The following is an 18387-nucleotide window of genomic DNA, read 5'->3' on the forward strand; positions in this document are numbered from 1 at the left end:
AACTACTGTATGATTAAATATACATAACTGTACATAAAACATCAAAAGTTTATCCATAAAGTAGGACAATGATTCTTCTGGAATTTATCATTCTGCTATCAAGAGTTTAAAATATAACACTTAAGGGATCTTAAAGCTCAGTGAGAAAAAATGGTAACTTGGTAAATGCCCCAGTGGAATCGGACTATTCCGTGTCTAATTAGAAGAGTATAGTAATCCCTAAACATTTCTTTGCTCTTGATAGGTAAAAGGAATCTCAGTTTTATTGCCAGCAATAACACTTAATATAGGAAAAATGATAGGTAGGCAAATTGACTCTAATGCATTTGACTGTTGGAATGTCCTAATATATCATAGGCATAAACAGGATACTAACATTCATGGTTGTGTAAAAGTGTGCAAATATGTGAACTTATTTATGTGATGGAACTTTCATGGAATACAGAACTTTATTAGGTCTATCTCATGAATAGAGAAGCTGGTTCAGAAACCTTGCAGTCAATTACAGCCTGAAGTCTGGAACGCATAGACATCACCAGACGCTGGGTTTCATCCCTGGTAAGGCTCTGCCAGGCCTCTACAGCAACTGTCTTCAGTTCCTGCTTGTTCTTGGGGCATTTTCCCTTCACTTTTGTCTTCAGCAAGTGAAATGCATGCTCAATTGGATTCAGGTCAGGTGATTGACTTGACCATTGCATAACATTCCACTTATTTCCCTTAAAAAACTCTTTGGTTGCCTTTGCAGTATGCTTTGGGTCATTGTCCAGCTGCACTGTGATGCGCCGTCCAATGAATATGACCAGATAATATTGCCGGAAACACTTGAGAATTCATCCTGCTGCTTTTGTCAGCAGTCACATCATCAATAAATACAAGAGAACCAGTTCCATTGGCGGCCATACATGCCCACGCCATGACACTACCACCACCATGCTTCACTGATGAGGTGGTATGCATAGGATCATGAGCAGTTCCTTTCCTTCTCCATACTCTTCTCTTCCCATCACTCTGGTACAAGTTGATCTTGGTGTCATCTGTCCATAGGATGGTGTTACAGAACTGTGAAGGCTATTTTAGATGTCGTTTGGCAAACTCTAATCTGGCCTTCCTGTTTTTGAGGCTCACCAATGGTGAAGTCGTCTCTTGATTGTTGACTTTGACACACATACACCTACCTCCTGGAGAGTGTTCTTGATCTGGCAAACTGTTGTTAAGGGTGTTTTCTTCACCAGGGAAAGAATTCTTCGGTCATCCACCACAGTTGTTTTCCGTGGTCTTCCAGGTCTTTTGGTGTTGCTGAGCTCACCGGTGGGTTTCTTCTTTTTAAGAATGTTCCAAACAGTTGTTTTGTCCACGCCTAATGTTTTTGCTATCTCTCTGATGGGTTTGTTTTGTTTTTTTCAGCCTAATGATGGTTGTTTCACTGTTTTACATCTTGAGAGTTGACAGCAACAGATGTTTTACATCTTGAGAGTTGACAGCAACAGATTCCAAATGCAAATAGCAAACATGAAATTAACTCTGGACCTTTTATCTGCTCATTGTAATTGGGATAGTGAGGGAATAACACACACCTGGACATGGAACATCTAAGAAGCCAATTGTCCCATTACTTTTGGTTCCATAACAAGTGGGAGGCACATATGCAACTGTTGTAATTCCTACACCGTTTACCTAATTTGGATGTAATTACCCTCAAAGTAAAGATGACAGTCTGCAGTTAAAGCACATCTTGTTCGTTTCATTTCAAATCCATTGTGGTGGTTTATACAGCCAAAAAGTTTTTATTTTATCCAAATATATTATTATATATTAATTTGAATGTATATAAACATAAAAAATTTTTGTTAACAAGTTACCTCAGTGACTGCAAAGCTTCTCTTCCCACAAGGTACCACTTTATACCACTTGTCATGAAGCATGTCCATGTATCCACTTGATTTATACTGGCTGACCAGTTCAGATATGTTTGATGTCAAAGGAGAGTTTGGGGGAAGACCAATGCCATAACCTAAAAAAAAAAAAAAAAAAACATAATAAATTAAAGCTCCATAGTAGTTTGTACTTTGGTGCCCTATCAAATATGGATCATACAGTACAGTAACATACCTATGCATGCAAAATGTAAGCTTCATTGCAACATTTTGAGATACAGTACATTTATTGTTAAAAAAAAAAATTTGGGGGTCAGAATATGGAGATGTAAAAAAAAAATTGCCACAAAGGGAACTATGTGGGAACAAAACACGTAAAATAGTGGGGGAATTGCATTTTCTTTTCCAATTACACCCCATTTGGAATTTCCCCTCCCGCTTCCCACTACATTGTATGCCATATTAAATGGTGGCATTAGAAAGTACAACTTGTCCCACAAAAAACACACCCTCATACAGCTATGTGAATGGAAAAAATAAAATAGTTATGGCTTAAGGAAGAGAGGGAAGAAAAATGAAAACACAAAAGCTAAAAAACCTCCGGTATCCTAAGGGTTAAGTAAATATTATTAGGTGAGGTATCCACATTTACCACTGTATGATATTTTAGGTAAACATATGGGTTTGATTATTTCTCTATTCCACAGTCCACAGTTCAGGTTGATGTTTAAAGCATTTGGTTTCTATTGTGCCCTTACCTGTTTTACTGGCTTCTATATAGACTAGCCATTTTTACGGCTTTGATACATGCAGTGTGTAAATACAGTTGCAAGAAAAAGTATGTGAACCCTTTGGAATGATATAGATTTCTGCACAAATTGGTCATAAAATGTGATCTGATCTTCATCTAAGTCACAATAGACAATCACAGTCTGCTTAAACTAATAACACACAAAGAATTAAATGTTACCATGTTTTTATTGAACACACCATGTAAACATTCACAGTGCAGGTGGAAAAAGTATGTGAACCCCTAGACTAATGACATCTCCAAGAGCTAATTGGAGTGAGGTGTCAGCGAACTGGAGTCCGATCACTGAGATGAGATTGGAGGTGTTGGTTACAGCTGCCCTGCCCTATAAAAATACACACCAATTCTGGGTTTGCTTTTCACAAGAAGCATTGCCTGATGTGAATGATGTCTCGCACAAAAGAGCTCTCAGAAGACCTACAATTAAGAATTGTTTGACTTGCATAAAGCTGGAAAGGGTTATAAAAGTATCTCCAAAAGCCTTGCTGTTCATCAGTCCACGGTAAGACAAATTGTCTTTAAATGGAGAAAGTTCAGCACTGCTGCTACTCTACCTAGGAGTGGCCGTCCTGTAAAAATGACTACAAGAGCACAGCGCAGACTGCTCAATGAGGTGAAGAAGAATCCTAGAGTGTCAGCTAAAGACTTACAAAAGTCTCTGGCATATGCTAACATCCTTGTTAGCGAATCTGCGATACGTAAAACACTAAACAAGAATGGATTTCCATGAGAGGATACCACAGAAGAAGCCACTGCTGTCCAAAAAAAACCATTGCTGCACGTTTACAGTTTGCACAAGAGCACCTGGATGTTCCACAGCAGTACTGGCAAAATATTCTGTAGACCGATGAAACCAAAGTTGAGTTGTTTGGAAGAAACACACAACACTATGTGTGGAGAAAAAGAGGCACAGCACACCAACATCAAAACCTCATCCCAACTGTGAAGTATGGTGGTGGGGGCATCATGGTTTGGGGCTGCTTTGCTGCATCAGGGCCTTAACAGATTACTATCATCAAAGAAAAAATGAATTCCCAAATTTATCAAGGCATTTTGCAGGAGAACTTAAGGCCATCTGACCACCAGGTGAAGCTCAACAGAAGATAGGTGTTGCAACAGGACAACGACCCAAAGCATAGAAGTAAATCAACAACAGAATGGCTTAAACAGAAGAAAATACACCTTCTGGAGTCAGAGTCCTGACCTCAACCCAATTGAGATGGTGTGTGGCATGACCTCAAGAAAGCAATTCACACCAGACATCCCAAGAATATTGAAACAGTTCTGTAATGAGGAATGGTCAAGAATTACTCCTGACAGTTGTGCTCATCTGATCTGCAACTACAGGAAACGTTTGGTTGAAGTTATTGCTGATAAAGGAGGTTCAACCAGTTATTAAATCCAAGGGTTCACATACTTTTTCCTTCTGCACTGTGAATGTTTGCATGGTGTGTTCAATAAAAACATGGTAACATTTAATTCTTTGTGAGTTATTCGTTTAAGCAGACTGTGATTGTCCCACCAGGAAATATCCTTGTAAGGTCTATGGCCAATCCGCCCTTGGGTGGTAGAAAATGAACTAGTTAGTGTCACATGTCCTGCTGATGTCAGGACACATCTCACTGCCCTACGGCATGATGGGACAGCAGACACATGACAAAGTGGGAAGTAGGATTAAAGTATGGGGGATAAGAGAAAACTGCAAATAAGGTAATTTTGAAAATAATTGGAAAAAAAAATCCAGTGAGGAATGGGAGCTATAGTAATTGATGAATATAAACCTTAGAGTGAAAATTAGGCAAAATTCCTTTAACATAAATTACATCACTATCATGTACATCCAGTTTACAAATTTCTATGTTTGACTCATTTTATTCGCCCATTTTATTATTGTTGATAGAAGATTAGCTTTTTTTTCCCCCACAAACAGTGCTTCTGGTGAAGAATATTTCCGTTAGATGGCATGCTATGGAAGATGAAACCTTTCTTTTTTATGTCAGATTGCATATGATTCTTTAAAATCTGTTTATCAAATGTTTACAAAAGTATAGAAGACCCAAAGACTGCTCTTTTACTAATGAAAAATATATACTAAAACATATTCTTTTATCAGCTGTTTTCAAAAAAATTTTTTTATCTTTATTCAATTTTCTTTACATGATTACGGGGAATCTATCTTACATGAGTTGTAAACAGTAGCTGTAAAGATGGGGGAAAAAACAACAGGGTATTCAGAAATTAAAACCAGAGCAATGCTTCCTTCCTATCACAAGACCTGTGAGATATAAATATATATATGAAAAAACTAAGGGGGTCATTTAGTAAGACCGGCGTTTTAGACGCCAGTCTTAATAAGCCCCCTATTCTGGAGGTGGATCCGCCAAAGTTATGTAGAGGTGTCAGCCACAGCCGCTTCTAGATCTTAACCAGATCTTAACCAGCTCCCTTACTGGTGCAGATTTAGACCATTTTCTACACCTTTTCTATGCCCTTTCCTCTCCCACTCTGTGCCCACTTTTGTAAACCTGAAGTGAGTGGGGAAAAGTTGCAGATTGCAGAGCAAAGAACCTTTGTGCCACATCTGCGCCAGAAATATGCCTAACATAAATGTATTTCTGTTAGTAAATGACCCCCTAAAACATGGAAACAAAAAAAGATGGCATGGGGTAGGCTAGTCTGAAATCTGCAGCCTACATGTCTATAACTACTATGATATAAATGAAATGGTCTACAATTAACGAACCATCTGAGTTCACATATTACCTAAATTCTAGATATTCTAATGCATTCAATTGATATTTAAAAGTTTATACTGCAGTTATTTTTTTACTAACTGGAAACCATAAAACAAGTGAACCATACTTGGGTGGTCAATTCCATTTTCTTTACTGGATATAAGTGTTTCTAGCCAGTGTAAGACTGAGCTTTCTTGGGCTCACCAGAGGAAACTATTATTGAAGCCTAACCACTATATCATCAGTATAGTGTAATGGATCTATTTTTTTTTTTACTGAACCTTTGGGACCTAATTTGGTATCGGAAACTGAGCCCACCAGAGGATCCTCTAGTTATCTGGTGGATCAGTCAGAACCTGTTTCTAGTTTTCAAGTTTCCATTATTCTGACCATTTGAGGGCAGTATGATCCCCCTATCAATTAAGCACTGTTATGACAACTTCAAAGCACTGCATACTACAATGTGTGCCATGAGCTTGGCAGTTAAGTGCCATGTAAAGAAAAACCCCAGTGCTACTTGCCCAGGAGGCGTCCTGTAGATTTGAATAGGGTTTCAGGGAGGTGGTCAGGTAGGGAGCTACTGTGCACGCTCCAATATCTATGCTACCAAGATCCCCCTGTAAATTGATGCGATTGGGTTGCGTAAGCGCATCCACTGGAGCATAGTAGTGGCTATAACCATGGACAGTGGTGGGTAAACAATGAAGTCAACATTCGCTGGAGAAGACAGAATAGTACGATTATGGTACTTTTTTTCACAAAACAAATAATTTTGGGCAAAATTTATATTTTGAAATTAAAGAGATGAATACATCAGTAACAGTAAATAGAAACGAAATACAGTTTTCCTTCTTGTACACAGTCTTGACATGCTAATTCAAAATCTGAATAGCTATTATTTTAGATGTTTACAATAAATGCTCTTTAATACTGTCTTACTGAGTCACTGGAAATGTCCTTAGTAGAATGAATAGACATTCAGTACATTTACAAATTACAGCTATTTCCACCTACTGTAAACATTGTAAGGAAATTGTAGAAGAGGTTTCCAACAAACTATTATTCAGGAAAATTGCCTTTGTTCTTAAATATATTTCTGTAAGTGTCATTTAAGCCCACTCACCATCAGCTGCAGAGCGTTTCTGAGAGCTTTCGTAAGGTTTCCTTAATACAAAGTTAAAGTACTGCCTGACCAAACAATCATTTCTGTCATCCGGTTTCTCATCTCACCCATTCCTAGATAGTAGAAGGTGCTTTCAAATGACTTTTATAACTTACTGCAGTGATCAGCAACTACAGTCCAGTTATTCACAAGGTACATATTACTTTTAATATACAGTATATGCACTTTAGGTATGTACAGTGTATATGTATGATATAATGGTTTATGTTCATTATCTATTACACTATATCCAGCAGTGTATACATATACAAGGTATAACCTATTTACACCATACACAATGTATATTGTATATTATAATATATAGTACTTTATCTATTACTATATATATAATGTACCCTGAGAAATATAATATACTGTAAATGCACTTTATCAGGGTATATATATATATATACAGTCATGTGAAAAAATTAGGACACCCTTTGAAAGCATGTGGTTTTTTGTAACATTTTTAATAAAAGGTTATTTCATCTCCGTTTCAACAATACAGAGAGATTAAAGTAATCCAACTAAACAAAGAAAACTGAAGAAAAGTCTTTTCAAGATCTTCTGTAAATGTCATTCTACAAAAATGCCTATTCTAACTGAGGAAAAAGATAGGACACCCTCACATGTATTCCCTCTTAAATTGGCTCAGATCTCACACAGGTATATCACACCAGGTGCACATAATTAGTAGATCGTTACTCTGCATGTTGAATGAGGCTTGCCCTATTTAAACCTCAGACATTTAGTTTGGTGTGCTCCTGACTGTTGAAGTGAGAGTGAGCACCATGGTGAGAGCAAAAGAGCTGTCAGAGGACTTCAGAAAAAAGATTGTAGCAGCCTATGAGTCTGGGAAGGGATTTAAAAAGATCTCAAAAGATTTTGAAATCAGCCATTCCACTGTCCGGAAGATAGTCTACAAGTGGAGGGCTTTCAAAACAACTGCCAACATGCCCAGGACTGGTCGCCCCAGCAAGTTCACCCCAAGAGCAGACCGCAAGATGCTAAAAGAGGTCTCCAAAAACCCTAAAGTGTCATCTCGAGAACTACAGCAGGCTCTGGCTACTGTTGATGTAGAAGTACATGCCTCTACAATCAGAAAGAGACTGTACAAGTTTAACTTGCATGGGAGGTGTGCAAGGAGGAAACCTTTGCTTTCCAAGAGAAACATCGAGGCCAGACTGACATTTGCCAGAGATAAAGTTGACAAAGACCAGGACTTCTGGAATAATGTTCTTTGGACAGATGAGTCCAAAATTGAATTATTTGGACACAACAGCAGAGGACATGTTTGGCGTAAACCAAACACAGCATTCCAAGAAAAGAACCTCATACCAACTGTGAAGCATGGAGGTGGAAGTGTCATGGTTTGGGGCTGCTTTGCTGCAGCAGGACCTGGTCAGCTCACCATCATAGAATCCACGATGAATTCTACTGTGTATCAGAAGGTGCTTGAAGAACATGTGAGACCATCAGTTAGAAAATTAAAGCTGAAGCGGAACTGGACCATGCAACATGACAATGACCCAAAACATACTAGTAAATCAACCAAAGATTGGCTGAAAAAGAAGAAATGGAGAGTCCTGGAATGGCCAAGTCAAAGTCCAGATTTGAATCCCATTGAGATGCTGTGGGGTGACTTGAAAAGGGCTGTACGTGCAAGAAACCCCTCAAACATCTCACAGCTGAAAAAGTTCTGCATTGAGGAGTGGGGTAAAATTTCCTCAGACCGATGTCGAAGACTGGTAGATGGCTACAAGAACTGTCTCACTGCAGTTATTTCAGCCAAAGGAGGTAACACTCGCTATTAGGGGCAAGGGTGTCCTATCTTTTTCCTCAGTTAGAATAGGCATTTTTGTAGAATGACATTTACAGAAGATCTTGAAAAGACTTTTCTTCAGTTTTCTTTGTTTAGTCGGATTACTTTAATCTCTCTGTATTGTTGAAACGGAGATGAAATAACCTTTTATTAAAAATGTTACAAAAAACCACATGCTTTCAAAGGGTGTCCTAATTTTTTCACATGACTGTATATATATATATATATATATATATATGGTATAAAAAGAGCATATGAACTTTATCTATGACATTATATACAGTGTTTATATGGTATAATGGTAAATGTACTATATTACACTATATACGACCAAAAGTTTGGACACACCTTCTCATTCAAAGACTTTTCTTCATTTTCATGACTATGAGAATTGTAGATTCAAAATAAAGGCATCAAAACTATGAATTAACACATGTGGAATTATATACTTATCAAAAAAAGTGTGAAACAACTGAAAACATGTCATATTCTAGGTTCTTCAAAGTAGCCACCTTTTGCTTTGATTACTGCTTTGCACACTCTTGGCATTCTCTTGATGAGCTTCAAGAGGTAGTCACCTGAAATGGTCTTCCAACAGTCTTGAAGGAGTTCCCAGAGATGCTTAGCACTTGTTGGCCCTTTTGCCTTCACTCTGCGGTCCAGCTCGCCAAAACCATCTCAATTGGGTTAAGGTCCGGTGACTGTGGAGGCCAGGTCATCTGGCGCAGCACCCCATCACTATCCTTCATGGTCAAATAGCCCTTACACAGCCTGGAGGTATGTTTGGGGTCATTGTCCTGTTGAAAAATAAATGATGGTCCAACTAAACGCAAACTGGATGGAATAGCATGTCGCTGCAAGATGCTGTGGTAGCCATGCTGGTTCAATATGCCTTCAATTTTGAATAAATCCCCAACAGTGTCACCAGCAAAGCACCCCCACACCATCACACCTCCTCCTCCATGCTTCACGGTGGGAACCAGGCATGTAGAGTCCATCCGTTCACCTTTTCTGCGTCGCACAAAGACACGGTGGTAGGAACCAAAGATCTCAAATTTGGACTCATCAGACCAAAGCACAGATTTCCACTGGTCTAATGTCCATTCCTTGTGTTCTTTAGCCCAAACAAGTCTCTTCTGCTTGTTGCCGGTCCTTAGCAGTGGTTTCCTAGCAGATATTCTACCATGAAGGCCTGATTCACACAGTCTCCTCTTAACAGTTGTTCTAGAGACATGTCTGCTGCAAGAACTCTGTGTGGCATTGACCTGGTCTCTAATCTGAGCTGCTGTTAACCTGCAATTTCTGAGGCTGGTGACTCGGATGAACTTATCCCTCGCAGCAGAGGTGACTCTTGATCTTCCTTTCCTGGGGCTGTCCGTATGTGAGCCAGATTCTTTGTAGCGCTTGATGGTTTTTGTGACTGCACTTGGGGACACTTTCAAAGTTTTCCCAATTTTTCGGACTGACTGACCTTCATTTCTTAAAGTAATGATGGCCACTCATTTTTCTTTACTTAGCTGCTTTTTTCTTGCCATAATACAAATTATAACAGTCTATTCAGTAGGACTATCAGCTGTGTATCCACCTGACTTCTCCACAACGCAACTAATGGTCCCAACCCGATTTATAAGGCAAGAAATCCTGCTGATTAAACCTGACAGGGCACACCTGTGAAGTGAAAACCATTTCAGGTGACTACCTCTTGAAGCACATCAAGAGAATGCCAAGAGTGTGAAAAGCAGTAATCAAAGCAAAAGGTGGCTACTTTGAAGAACCTAGAATATGACATATTTTCAGTTGTTTCATACTTTTTTGATAAGTATATAATTCCACATGTGTTAATTCATAGTTTTGATGCCTTCAGTGTGAATCTACAATTTTCATAGTCATGAAAATAAAGAAAGCTCCTTGAATGAGAAGGTATGTCCAAACTTTTGGTCTGTTCTGTATATTTATATATATATATATATATATATATATATATAGTTGAAAAAATTGGACTGCACTCCAAGCGTATCCTCAAACAATAGTGTTTATTCACCCATATGTGGCAAAGCGACGTTTCGGCTCCAACTGAGCCTTTCTCTTTGAGAAAGGCTCAGTTGGAGCCGAAACGTCGCTTTGCCACATATGGGTGAATAAACACTATTGTTTGAGGATACGCTTGGAGTGCAGTCCAATTTTTTCAACTCTATGATCGGGTAAGCACCTGCTGCCATGCTTGGACCTTGCACCCACTTTGTACGCTAGGTGGTGCCGCCTGTGGTTTTTCTTTTTCTTTTTCTATATATATATATATATATATCCATAGAAAAGGTTAGGCAGCACTCCTACACATGCAGAGATGATTATATGGTGCCCGCGGTGATCCCTCGATCCAGGACGGGTAAACAAATAAAGAAAGTCCGCAGCACTCCTTGAAGTAAAAAATGTGCAGTTTATTCACACATGTCGAAAAATAGACAACGTTTCGGTTCTCTCACAGAACCTTTCTCAAGTCAGGTGAAACACAAAGTGCAATAGTGCCAGTATAAATACATAGTAGAGTTGTTCCCAATCAATTCATCAACCAATACGAACTTGGTACACTCCCCTCTTGTGGACGAATAACTAATCACTCATCTGTCTCAATTATCCGTGTAGACAGAAAAATAATGTTACATGTGCCATAATGTTATAACCGTGTTGCACACCCATAATATACATTACAGTGTAATCGATAATAAAGTGCTCAGTGCATTAAAAATCCTAATTTCTATACCTTGCTGGGGGTATAGCTGAGTATGTGACTGGCGTCTCTCTCGTGTAGGTCCGCGATACCTCTGCGCGTCTCGTCCTCACTACTACGCATGTGCCAATCACTCACCAGCCGTTCGGCCGCACACAAACTATATGCGTCACCGATAGGCGGAGTTAAAGCGCCGTGTCCTCTGGCATGCTGCGTCACTCACGTACCAACACACTACGTGCCGGACGTTCGTGAACGCGTCAGCCAGCGTCACTGCACCTATCCTTTCCGCCATCTCACAGCAGGGCAATACTTTGGGCAACATACTCTATAACCGCAATTACCATCCCAGCAAGGAAAGACAACAATACTACTCCACAGTTAAATTAGTAACAAAATCAATGACATAGTAATATAGGTAAACAAAAACCTTTTGTTTACCTATATTACTATGTCATTGATTTTGTTACTAATTTAACTGTGGAGTAGTATTGTTGTCTTTCCTTGCTGGGATGGTAATTGCGGTTATAGAGTATGTTGCCCAAAGTATTGCCCTGCTGTGAGATGGCGGAAAGGATAGGTGCAGTGACGCTGGCTGACGCGTTCACGAACGTCCGGCACGTAGTGTGTTGGTACGTGAGTGACGCAGCATGCCAGAGGACACGGCGCTTTAACTCCGCCTATCGGTGACGCATATAGTTTGTGTGCGGCCGAACGGCTGGTGAGTGATTGGCACATGCGTAGTAGTGAGGACGAGACGCGCAGAGGTATCGCGGACCTACACGAGAGAGACGCCAGTCACATACTCAGCTATACCCCCAGCAAGGTATAGAAATTAGGATTTTTAATGCACTGAGCACTTTATTATCGATTACACTGTAATGTATATTATGGGTGTGCAACACGGTTATAACATTATGGCACATGTAACATTATTTTTCTGTCTACACGGATAATTGAGACAGATGAGTGATTAGTTATTCGTCCACAAGAGGGGAGTGTACCAAGTTCGTATTGGTTGATGAATTGATTGGGAACAACTCTACTATGTATTTATACTGGCACTATTGCACTTTGTGTTTCACCTGACTTGAGAAAGGTTCTGTGAGAGAACCGAAACGTTGTCTATTTTTCGACATGTGTGAATAAACTGCACATTTTTTACTTCAAGGAGTGCTGCGGACTTTCTTTATTTATATATATATATATATATATTTATAGTGCTTATATGTATATGGCATAATATATAGTACATGTACGTTATCTATTACATATACAGAGAATATATATATACAGTATAATGGTATAATACACAGTATACAGACTTTATCTATGACACTATATACAGTGTATATAAGGTATAATGGTAAATTTAGCTTAGTACACTATACACTACGTGCAGAATTATTAGGCAAATGAGTATTTTGACCACATCATCCTCTTTATGCATGTTGTCTTACTCCAAGCTGTATAGGCTCGAAAGCCTACTACCAATTAAGCATATTAGGTGATGTGCATCTCTGTAATGAGAAGGGGTGTGGTCTAATGACATCAACACCCTATATCAGGTGTGCATAATTATTAGGCAACTTCCTTTCCTTTGGCAAAATGGGTCAAAAGATGGACTTGACAGGCTCAGAAAAGTCAAAAATAGTGAGATATCTTGCAGAGGGATGCAGCACTCTTAAAATTGCAAAGCTTCTGAAGCGTGATCATCGAACAATCAAGCGTTTCATTCAAAATAGTCAACAGGGTCGCAAGAAGCGTGTGGAAAAACCAAGGCGCAAAATAACTGCCCATGAACTGAGAAAAGTCAAGCGTGCAGCTGCCAAGATGCCACTTGCCACCAGTTTGGCCATATTTCAGAGCTGCAACATCACTGGAGTGCCCAAAAGCACAAGGTGTGCAATACTCAGAGACATGGCCAAGGTAAGAAAGGCTGAAAGACGACCACCACTGAACAAGACACACAAGCTGAAACGTCAAGACTGGGCCAAGAAATATCTCAAGACTGATTTTTCTAAGGTTTTATGGACTGATGAAATGAGAGTGAGTCTTGATGGGCCAGATGGCTCGATTGGTAAAGGGCAGAGAGCTCCAGTCCGACTCAGACGCCAGCAAGGTGGAGGTGGAGTACTGGTTTGGGCTGGTATCATCAAAGATGAGCTTGTGGGGCCTTTTTGGGTTGAGGATGGAGTCAAGCTCAACTCCCAGTCCTACTGCCAGTTTCTGGAAGACACCTTCTTCAAGCAGTGGTACAGGAAGAAGTCTGCAAGGTAAGAAAAACATGATTTTCATGCAGGACAATGCTCCATCACACGCGTCCAAGTACTCCACAACGTTGCTGGCAAGAAAGGGTATAAAAGAAGAAAATCTAATGACATGGCCTCCTTGTTCACCTGATCTGAACCCCATTGAGAACCTGTGGTCCATCATCAAATGTGAGATTTACAAGGAGGGAAAACAGTACACCTCTCTGAACAGTGTCTGGGAGGCTGTGGTTGCTGCTGCACGCAATGTTGATGGTGAACAGATCAAAACACTGACAGAATCCATGGATGGCAGGCTTTTGAGTGTCCTTGCAAAGAAAGGTGGCTATATTGGTCACTGATTTGTTTTTGTTTTGTTTTTGAATGTCAGAAATGTATATTTGTGAATGTTGAGATGTTATATTGGTTTCACTGGTAAAAATAAATAATTGAAATGGGTATATATTTGTTTTTTGTTAAGTTGCCTAATAATTATGTACAGTAATAGTCACCTGCACACACAGATATCCCCCTAAAATAGCTCAAACTAAAAACAAACTAAAAACTACTTCCAAAAATATTCAGCTTTGATATTAATGAGTTTTTTGGGTTCATTGAGAACATGGTTTTTGTTCAATAATAAAATTAATCCTCAAAAATACAACTTGCCTAATAATTCTGCACTCCCTGTATACTGTTTATATTTGTACAGTATATGGTATAATGGTAATATATATATATATATATATATATATATTTGTAACAGCACTGAGAGAGTCACTTGTACAGAAGGATTTGGATGTACTTCTAAAGTAGATCAGAGATTAAATCACAGCATACAATGTCAATCGACTGCTTCTAAGGCTGGCAGGATATTGTCATGTACTGTATTAAACGAAGCATGGACTCGCGGGACAGGGATGTAATATTACCACTTTACAAAGCTTTGGTGTGGCCTTATCTAGAATATACAGTTCAGTTCTGGGCACCAGTACATAGAAAGGATTCTCTGGAGCTGGACAAAGTACAGAGGAAAGCGACTAAACTGATAAGGGGAATGGAGGGTCTTAGTTGTGAATAAATATTAATAGAATTACATGTATTCAGTCTTGAGAAGAGACGTCTAAGAGGGGACATGATTAAACTATACAAATATATAAAAGGGTCATACAGAAAATATGGTGAAAAACTGTTCCATGTAAAATGCACTCAAAAGACAAGGGGGCACTGCCTCCGACTAGAGAAGGAAAAAGTTCAGTCTTCAGAAGAGTCAAAGCTTCTTTACTGTAAGAACTGTAAATCTGTGGAATAGACTAACTCCAAACGTGGTGACAGCAGGAACAGTGGACAGTTTTAAAAAGGGTTTAGATGAATTCTTAAAAGTAAATTGCATTTATGCTTATGAAAATGTGTAGAAATCTGAGTCTCACTTCCTTCTGGGTTTCACATTCCAACCTATCCCTTGGTTAAACTTGATAGACTAAGGGTACTTTCACACTTGCGTTGTTTGATTCCGGCAGGCAGTTCCGTTGCCTGAACTGACTGCCTGATCAGGCAAACTGTATGCAAACGGATGTCATTTTTTCTGACTGATCAGGCATTTTTCTGACTGATCAGGATCCTGATCAGTCAGAAAAATGCCTGATCAGTCAGAAAAATGCATTGCAATACCGGATCCGTTTTTCCGGTGTCATCAGGCAAAACGGATCCGTTTTTTTGTTTTTTTTCATTTTTAAAGGTCTGCGCATGCGCAGACCGGAATGACGGATCCGGCATTCCGGTATTTTGAATGCCGGATCCGGCACTAATACATTCCTATGGAAAAAAATGCCGGATCCGGCATTCAGGCAAGTCTTCAGTTTTTTTCGCCGGAGATAAAACCGTAGCATGCTACGGTTTTCTCTTTTGCCTGATCAGTCAAAACGACTGAACTGAAGACATCCTGATGCAAACTGAACGGATTACTCTCCATTCAGAATGCATGGGGATATGCCTGATCAGTTATTTTCCGGTATAGAGCCCCTGTGACGGAACTCAGTGCCGGGAAATAAAAACGCTAGTGTGAAAGTACCCTTATGTCTTTTTTTAAGCGTATGAATTATGTAACTATAGTATTTGTAACACAGAAAGTCACTTGCGTACATCATTTCCTGCAAAAGAGTAGCTTAGGCCAGAATATGCCAGTCTGTACCAGTTTCTAGTAGCAAGATCTAAAGAGTAGTGTTGGGCGCGAATATTCGAATAGCGAATGTTAATCGCGAATATTGTCACTTCGAGAATTTACAAATATTTAGAATATAGTGATATATATTCGTAATATTGAATATTCTAGATTTTTTTTCATCATGCTTGTGGGCCAATGAGAAGGCTGCAATGTCTTTGTCTGAGCTTAGCAACATCCCTAGCAATCAATAGGAAAGTTGCCTACCCCTTACTATATAAGAACCTCCCCAGCAGCCCTTATATGCAGTATTTTGCAGATCTGAGAGAGACAGCAGTGTTATTGCTGTGCTCTCTGCTTTCCTGTGTCATTACATTAGATAGTTTGTTAGTTAGTTAGCTTATATATATATATATATATATATATATATATAATACAGATAGTTAGTGGGAGATAGTCAGTGTAGGTTAGTGATGTAGTTCTGCTGTCCATTTATACATGCTACATACATAGTGCTGTATGTATGTATCTATGTATGTATGTATCTATGTATGTATACTACATACATACATAGTGCTGTGATGTCACAAGTTCACGACAATACTTAGTGCACCAATCACTAATAAGTAGTCAGACCTGTTAAAATGTGAAGTTGCATGTATTGCGCCAAAATATTCCCATCATTAGTGCCGATTTCGCAATCACGAATATATTGAATCACACATCTGCATATAAAGCTGCCGTGACAACCATTTTCTCCAGTCTCAGGAAACTTCTAGCAGCTTGAAAGATGTAGCTATAGTGACCCACGCCTGTATTTCACACGCATTACGCAAATATTACATTGCAGATTTTTTGCGATCAAGATAATAATCTCGAATTTGTGAATTTGCGACTATATGACTAATATTCTACCAAATATTCACTAAATATTGCAAATTCAAATATTGCCCCTGCCGCTCATCACTACTAAAGAGCTCAGATAAACATATAAGGGACTTATATTCCCAAATATTTGCATACTTAATGTATTCTTACATAGCTAAAACATTCATATGTAGCTGAAATATGTGCATGTGGGTGTGGCTTACAGTCTTGCTTTGTTCACATTGCATTAGTTGTCCTGCTATGCGGTTGTGTGGAAGCTTGGCTGTGAGCTGGATTACATCACCTTCAGACCTTGTTAACACCATAGGTAGCGTAGTGATAGGACCCCTTGCTATGCTGAGTGACCGTGACGTGGTGCATGATGGGCTCCGATATGTTCCTGACAGGAATATATTGGCAAAAGTCTCAGCTTTTAATATCTGCTTGTATGACTAGCTAGTATAGTCAGTGGCATATCCGTTTGGTTCATTTTTTCTGTGATTTATATAAGGGACTTATATTTCCAAATATTTGCATACTTAATGTATTCTTACATAGCTAAAACATTCATATGTAGCTGAAATATGTGCATGTTAAATTAATCATATTATTGTGGTTAACAAAGCATTTCTAAAAATGACATGTAAAACGATGATTGGTTACTTTTGTATAATGTTTTCATAATATAAACAGGATGCAAGCTATTAGAGAAGATACTGAACTTGGACTCAAACATAACTGCTTGTGTTTAGTTCCTTCTCTTACTGTGGTGAAAGGACAGCCACCCAGCCACATGGTATAGAGAACAGACTTGCATCCTGAGGATAGGTCATCAATAAATATAACTTGGACAACCCCTTTAAAGTGCCTCAGGAAATTGAGATAGCAAGTTGGAAAGAGACGTTTGCTATGGTGAAGCTGGTTCTAAGTCCCCATCTATATCATGTAAGTTCTAGTGCACCAGTAACTGACTGTAGGAAGGATGAGTGATGACCCTGGCAGTTGTGCAAAAAGTTTTGAGCAAGTTCTGTTTCTCTGGCTTCCTCGCCACTTTCTCCAAAGGGGGCATGTTAAGAGAGGGGGCGAGGCCAGTGGCCCAGCCACAGTGATCATCTTCTACTCTAGTTTTCTGGTGTACAAGAACACTGAAATCTGTGCCAGCCAGGGGCTCCAGATTTGAGTTCAAGCTCATGGACTTCTGAATGCTGCTCGTAATTTATGATGAAGTGTACGCCTTTAACGACCCCCAAGATTTTTCTGAGGTTAGCCCAAAAAGCTTGGGTATGAAATGTATGTTGGGTGGCTGGTGCTCTACTTTGTTCGCTATACTTTTTTATTTTCATCCCATTTTGGTACACAGTTTTGCTGCCCCAATATTAGCTTATGCACTTTATTTCAATATTTATAATAGGCATTTCTAGCATGATACCATACCTGCTAAAGTTCATTGTAGTACCTTTGTATCACAGTATTTGTGTTGGTGTGTCACTCTTACATGTTATTTGAAGATATTTTATGAATTTCCTCAATAAAGAAATGTTTTTAATTATATTCTGGGCTAATGCATTCTTTGTGGGTTTACTTTTTATAGATGTGGCCCTAGTAATTTATATTGCAGGTCCTATTAGTTGTTTGCATACCAATTTAGAGTTTGGAAAGATTGATTGGTATGTGACAAAACACAGTGACAGCAGCATGACAGACAAAAACCTCACATCACCTCATGAATACTGCGTCCCTACAGGTATATCAAAAATTTAGAATCTTCCTGTCAGCTGTAGTACTGCTACAGCACATTTTCTATGCATATCTAACACATTTTCTTTACATATCTAGCACATTTTCTTTACATAACATATTAGGCTTATTGAGCATACAACCTCTGACAGCTATTTGAGGTTACTCAGCCATAAAAAGTATGTAAGTGATTCTGGTAATATATGAAAGTGATTAGAAAACAGCCTGTTAATTTGACACA

At 39.0% G+C, this 18387-nt stretch overlaps 1 protein-coding gene across 1 annotated transcript in view; it reads right to left on the reverse strand.

Moving 5' to 3' along the window:
* Positions 1 to 18387, reverse strand: part of GRIN3A (glutamate ionotropic receptor NMDA type subunit 3A) — a 255993-nt gene that overhangs the window by 118718 nt on the left and 118888 nt on the right. Inside the window, exon 5 of the mRNA XM_044279586.1 lies at positions 1860 to 2011. Within this exon, the coding sequence (XP_044135521.1) occupies positions 1860 to 2011 (152 nt within the window). The remainder of the gene's footprint in view (positions 1 to 1859; positions 2012 to 18387) is intronic.

This window comes from Bufo gargarizans, chromosome 1, assembly GCF_014858855.1.
Source record: "Bufo gargarizans isolate SCDJY-AF-19 chromosome 1, ASM1485885v1, whole genome shotgun sequence".
NCBI lineage: Eukaryota > Metazoa > Chordata > Amphibia > Anura > Bufonidae > Bufo > Bufo gargarizans.